We start from the raw sequence: 6,961 nt of genomic DNA on the forward strand, positions 1-6,961 counted from the left end.
AAAAGTGGGTAAATGAAAAATAGATTAATGAAAAAAGGGAAATTGAGAAATTGATAATATGAAAAATAAATAAATGAAAAAATGGGTTAATGAAAAAGCTAAATTATTTATTTAACAAATWATTTATTTATTTCACTCATTTTCTTCATTTTTTGATTTATTTTACTCATTTTTTATTTATTTCACCCATTTATTTATTTATTTAATTTTGGCTGAAATGGCTCTCCATACACAAAAGGTGTCTGAATAATATTTTAAAACCAGCTGAAAATTTGCTTCCATTAAGCATATGGAAGCAAATGGATGTAAGGTAGCAATGTTTTCCAAGCAAAAGCGGCCTCGTGATAAAAACATGACGCAGTTTTCCACCCCTGTCCACGTTTTCAGGCCGCGCGATGTGAGTGAATGAGACTCCGCCCCGCCCCGGCCATAAAGAGCCGAGGCAGTGCGGGGCAGCGGGCACACGCGCGGATACCTCGAGTCACCGCATCTGCTTCGCTCCACAGGTAAGAGACACATTTACAAAACTTCCAGCTTAGGGTTTTTGAATAAGATATATGTATATATTTATTTATTGTTTTCAATATTGTTCAGTGTTCGCAACCGTGTGTGTTGTTTTGTTTGAAAGTGTCTCACAACCTAAAGGCTCTGATAAGTTATAGTCTGTAGTGAGTAACTCGGGGAACTATAGCTGCTTCTCTATATTAGGACAACATAAAGACAAACTCTGCTTTTTAAAAGTCGTTTTTATTTCGTAGTTAATTTGCTGTTGCCTTAGCCTTAGTCATAATGATTTAAATTCCGATATAAAATGCGTGGCACCGTTGAAAGGACAGTCTATAAAGGATTTAGGCAGCAATTATATGATAAAAGTCGTTTGGTCGGGCACCTCTACTTGGTAATATAATAATAAAACAACTTTAGTTGTGTTGTTTTGTTATTAGTTGAACTAAAATATACTCAATGAATTAGGCAGAAAAGATTCAGCGCTACAAACAGTGGGATTGTTTTTTTTGTTTTGTTTTTTTTTTTGTATAACGTATTCTTGATAATAGATGGTAAATTAAAAAAAGAAGAAAATCAATCAACACTAGTTTGTCACACCATGTACAAGGTGAATATTTCTAATCTTTTAAGGATGGAACTGAATAACTCTGATCTGGGGGTCAAATAGGCCTTAATCTGTTCCTGTGAACAGTGCTGGAGCAGAGAGGACTGAGGGAATGAATGGGAGGATTAGTTAACCAGCTATTTATCTCTCTAATCCTGTACTTTTTTGAATCTGGTGTAAGTGATAGGTACAAATGAGCTTTACTGAGTAGGAACTGACCTGTCTGCAGCTGGTTATATAAACAGAGATGGGGTGTGGGGGGGAAATAGGTGAATTCTTAAACAGGTACAGATTAATAATTCTGCTGAAACCGACATTTGTAAAATAAATAAATAGATAAGTAAGTAAATTGGCAATTATTTGACTTTATTTCTCAGCTTTTCTTTGACTCTTCAACTGTACAAATTGAGCTTAACACTGATTTCACACTCGCAATGAATACAATTATGGATGTCAAGCAATTTATGTAACTACTTACTTGCCCAAATTTGTTTTAATCCCAGCTCATTGAGGTGTTGCCAGGTGATAAGGGTCACATGTCCCCACAGTACACTCCAGGTCTGACACGGTGTCTCCTCCTGGTGGGACATGCTGGGGCAAACCTCCAGAGGTCCCCAAGAGACATCCTGATCAGATCCACAAACCACTTCAGCTCCAAAATCACAATATTATATTTAGATAATCTAATAGTTTCAGTACTTCCATGATGATCATACTGTCAGAATAAAATAAATTTTATTGGTGTAGCTTATGACAGAGGACTTTTGGAGTGGAGCTGTCTCTGTGCAGTGTAAGAACTGCTGGTTTTTCTGTGTGTCCTGCAGGAGTCTACGGCAACGTCAGAGCCAAGATGGGGCGGAAGGAGATCATCTGCAGCTGGAAGAAAAATGTCAGCAACATCAAGGATGTGTTCGATTTCAAAGGAAAAATGGGATCGTAAGTACTTCTGTTCTTCAGTGACTTAACACCTGACATTGGCCATTTACATTGGATACAAACAAATTAAACACAATCTGCATGCAAATATGCTTTTTTCCTTTTTTACATGTCCGGTCTGGCAGTTTGGTTCTCAGAATAGTTTGTTTCCTTAGTGCCAAGGACAAGCTCAACTGATTTACTTTCACAAGTGGAGCATTACAGCTTTCACTGTTATTCTCTACCTGATATATAAATGAAAAAAAAAAAAAATTGTTTTGGGTCTACTTCAAATGTAATGTACACTTGGATGGAAAAGAAAGGGAGATAGGTGGGGAAAAAAGTTTAAATGAGAAGGGGATAAGAGTAGAGGAAAGAAGGATGAAAGGAAGACAAGAGAACATCCTAGAAGTCTGCTTCCACACCTGCAGAAAGAGAGAAAAACAACATACGGCGTTATAACAACAACGCCACTGACACCACTGAAAAGCAATCTACTAATTAGTATAAGTATTTAGTAGCAACCGCAGCCCAATTCAGACAGACTTACCATGTTCAAAACCACAAAATGTCCCTCTTACATGAAGGTACTTATAATAAGATTCTTCTGAAAGAGCTGGACCATCAGAGCTTTGTGTGGCTGTAAAGGTTGATGATGTTCTGCCCCAAGCCCACCTTTTATTGCACACTGATGGTCAGCTGGCTGAAATAATGCTCTCATGGTTTTAAGCTTGGTTGTATGAAAATCAAATGGTGATAATGAGAAAACTCTTATTAAGGTAAAGCTGTTTTAAAATGTCATTTGGTAACCTACTACTGACATGTCTGCTCAATGGCTACCTGTAGACTCTTCCACAGGTTAGCAGATATCATCTTGTTATCCTTGTCTTACCCTATAAAGAGCAGAATAATGCAAATGTATAGTATTTTGTACAAAAAGCGGATTTACATAGAAATACTTCATTTACCACATATTAATTCTGTAAGTCATGACTCAAATGGGCACAACAACTAGAAGAGATATATATATAAGATGAGAATATAATTTCCATCCACCCATTTTCTAACACATTTATTCCTAGCGGGGTAATGAGGGGTGATGGTGCCCATCATCCTGAACAGGTCGCCAGTCTATCGCAGGGCAACACAGAGACAGACAAGACAAACAACCATGCGCACACGCATGCACACACGCCTTAGAAGAATTTTAGACAGTCATGTTTTTAGTCTGTGGAAGGAAGCCGGAGTACCCGGAGAGAACCCACGCATGCACAGGGAGAACATACAGAGAATATAATTTATTATATGACAATTCCATATAAAATATTAACAATAGGAGGTGGGAAAGTCATCAGTGATGTAAGGTGTATAAAAGTAAAAAGTTTAAAGTATTATGTAAATGTAACTTTAAAAAAAAAATATTTTTAAGCTTTACGCCATGTTATAATGTTATTCCCTCATTAAAAACATACATGGAGTGTTGCCTTGATTCTTTCAGGCATGTTTGAGAAAACCTTATATCTCCATGGCAACCCTTCAGCTGTGTAAAAGCTTCGGTCCCATCTGGGTGGACCGAATGAAGCTTCTCATCAGAGCTGCAATTTCCAAGATTCGGAGCTTGCACTTCGCAGAGCTCTCCTCCCACACCTTTCTCCCCCTTCTGCTCCTTCAGACTAGCCAGCAGCAATTAGCAAACACTTGGTGAAACTGCACATCTGCTGAGCTCATTATAGGAGCTCCTTCTCAGTTCAATATTGGTAAAAACATTGTTCAATGGTTAATATAGGAGCCATGTTCTGATGATTTCCATTCAATAACCTATTTAGACAGTTTATCAGCAAAAAAAGAGTTTATTTAGGGGGTTTAGTTTCACTTTAACATAGTTACTTGTTTATGCTATAAGCAAACAAACAAACTAAACAAAGCTAAATGTATTTTATTATTGAGGCATTTTTGTGTTCAAGCTTATGAGACTTCTTGTACTGACACCTTAAATTTCCATGAAATGTGAATATCTTGGCTAAATGCTACAATATATGATATCATGATCCAATTCCTCACATCATTATGTATTTATATTAATCAAAAACATATTGTAGCTTTTGTTGTTGCGATTAAGTGGCCCTACTGTATTAAGGCACTCATTTGAACACTGAGGCAATCAGCACAGCTAATCAAACCCACTGTAAAAAAAAACAGCCTTCTCTTATAATTTGCATCATGTGCTTCATTAGCCCAGATTGAGACTGCTTGGTGGCTTTGTTAGCCAGGACAGTCACCTGTAACACACAGTGGACAGGTGTATGGATGAACTCACTCCTGTTGTTCAAAGCTGCTTTATTGCACATTTCTCACCTGGCTCTGAATGTGTCCTGTGTGCATGTGTGTGTGTGTGTGTGTGTGTGTGTGTGTGTCTGTTGTGCATGTCTGAGAGCTTACGTCAGAGGAACTGAGCTGGAACATCCTAGCACAACTTCATTAGAGGATTAGGAGAATGAGTGTATGAGTCCGTGCTGAATGAGTGTGAAGTTAGATAGTCGGAGAAGAACCAGGTCTGCGTTTATGCAAGGAGTTCATTTCAGCTCAGGATGCGCTTCACTGGCTTCTGTTTATGTGTGTGAATAAAACTGTGAAAAAAGATTTCTGTAGCTCATGAATGTTCCTCAAAGCCAAAAGAGGAACAAGCAGAATCATAGACATTGCTTGGAAGAGTTAGCTGCAAACTTACAGAATAGTTCTGTTTGTTCTTTTAGTCATGTTTAAATGTTTCAGATCACCAAACGATGTTTAATATCAACAGAATGTAAATATAGAATGCAGCGTTCAGTGATGTTATATGTCAGGGAAAAAAAAGCTTTCCAAGCCTGCCTGGCTCCTTGTGAAAAAATAATCTGTACACTTCAGATGTATACATTCAGATATGTAAAAAAAAATCTATTTGTCTCATCAGTCCACAGAATATTATCCCTAAATTTCAAACATACCTCTGTACTGAAAAAGAGGAAACAATTAAAAAATCAGCAAAAAAATGTTTACGCCACTTTATCAGAGTCTAAATTAGAATATATTGCAAACACAAAAAGAGGTAAATGACTTAGTAAGAATAATACTGTGTATATTTTAGTGTTGGTAGTGCCACCAAAGAAGTTAGCAGAATATTTTGATTGTAAGGTTAATGATTGGGTAGGTTTGTTCTGGTGTGTGTGTGTGTGCATTGAATGGGTCTGGCTAATGATTCCTGATCATCAGGTGCTAATCCGACTTTGTTTTAACTAAAAGAAACGTAACTTCATTGATAATTTCATTAATAATAAATTATAAATCATAATTATTAAGATTCACATTAGCTAAAAGTTGTTGCAATCCCTGTTGCACATCAACACACTTTAACAATAAAGCTAGTCTTGATTTGGGACAAGTGCAATAATGCATCTGCATGCTTATATTGTGGAAATGGTCGTGAATGTATTCTGAATAGATGATAAATGGATGTTGGACTGCGATCAAATGGAGCTAATGAACAAATTGTATCATTTCTTGATTGTGTGTTTGCACTTTGGTCATCAATGCAAACACAGCCTGATGATCTGAGCAGACAAGCATTTACCTTTTGGTCCAACTTACAGTAAAAAGCCCACGAAGGAGAAGTCTTCTCAAATTGGAGACGTTGGCATCGAAGCCAACGGAAGGGATTTTTCTCTCTGTAGAGCTGAAATATTATCAACAATGTTGTGTTTGATAATTGTGTGTTCCATGTATAGGTCTTGGGAAATGGTGAGAAATAGGCTGTTAGGTAATTAGAGGTGTGGTTGAGGCATTGACGTTCTGCTAAACAGTGGCCAACACTTTAAAAAACTCTACTTCCAACAATCTAAACTAGCAATAAAACTAAGACAAACCCAACAACAAAAAAAAGAGTGTTGTGTATGTCATTTAAGTGAATGCCATCGTTAGAAACGGATACTGTTTTCACGTGGCCTTTCTGTGGCGTGTCCATGCAGGGGGTCGTTCTCGGAGGTTTACATGGTGAGAGAGAAGAAAACAGGTCAGCTTTACGCCCTGAAGTGTCTGAAGAAAAAGCACCTCACTCACAGCAATCTGGAAAATGAAATCAACGTGCTGAAGAGGTAAAACTCACACATTTTCAGAGCAATTCACAGAGAGAATTTCAATCAGATTTTAGGAAACAGAAAGACTGAAAAAGCTGACTGTTCCTTTTCTTCACTGTTTTTCTTTTTTACAAATCTTTTTGAGTAAGCTCTTGTAAATAAAAGTTTAACAGCCAAAATGCATCTTTGTCTTTGTCTCTCTTCCAGGATAAAACATGATAACGTTGTAGGATTGGAGGACTTTTATGAAAGCCGAACACATTACTACCTTGTCATGCAACTGTACGTGGACTCATTCATTTTGTCACATCACTATATTGAACAATAGCAAAAATAAGAGAAAAGAAATTCACATTAAACCATAAATCTTTTTTTTGTTTGTTTTATAGCTACATTTTCAGTATGCTACTACTAATAAAGGCATTACCTAAAAGCTAATGTTGATCATAATAAGCCATAGCTTTTGATAAAAATAAATGTTAAATGTAATTGTTAAAAATAAAATCAGCTAATGACAAATGCCTTGGAACAAAGGATGCAGAAAAATCAATACTCATACTTAAAGACATCACAGCAGATTTCTAGAAAGGTTGAAAATCTGACCTTCCTGTTTTTGTGTCGGTGTGTGCATGAACAGGGTGTCCGGCGGCGAACTGTTTGATCGCATTTTAGACAAAGGGGTTTACACTGAGAAGGATGCCAGCAAAGTGGTCAAACAGGTGCTGGAGGCTGTCAGCTATCTTCATAAAAACAGCATAGTGCACAGAGATCTGAAGGTAAACACACACACACACACACACACGCACGCACACACACACACACACAC

The 6,961-nt window shown here is 37.2% G+C and overlaps 1 protein-coding gene across 1 annotated transcript in view; it reads left to right on the forward strand.

Annotated features, from left to right (window-relative positions):
- Positions 1-405: 405 nt before the first annotated feature.
- Positions 406-6,961, forward strand: part of LOC103465465 (calcium/calmodulin-dependent protein kinase type 1D-like) — a 15,469-nt gene continuing 8,913 nt past the window's right edge. Inside the window, exons 1-5 of the mRNA XM_008410331.2 lie at positions 406-506; positions 1,936-2,047; positions 6,028-6,153; positions 6,343-6,417; positions 6,773-6,911. Coding sequence (XP_008408553.1) covers positions 1,962-2,047; positions 6,028-6,153; positions 6,343-6,417; positions 6,773-6,911 — 426 coding nt within the window. The 5' untranslated portion in view covers positions 406-506; positions 1,936-1,961. The remainder of the gene's footprint in view (positions 507-1,935; positions 2,048-6,027; positions 6,154-6,342; positions 6,418-6,772; positions 6,912-6,961) is intronic.

Source organism: Poecilia reticulata, linkage group LG5 (genome assembly GCF_000633615.1).
Source record: "Poecilia reticulata strain Guanapo linkage group LG5, Guppy_female_1.0+MT, whole genome shotgun sequence".
Taxonomy (NCBI): domain Eukaryota; kingdom Metazoa; phylum Chordata; class Actinopteri; order Cyprinodontiformes; family Poeciliidae; genus Poecilia; species Poecilia reticulata.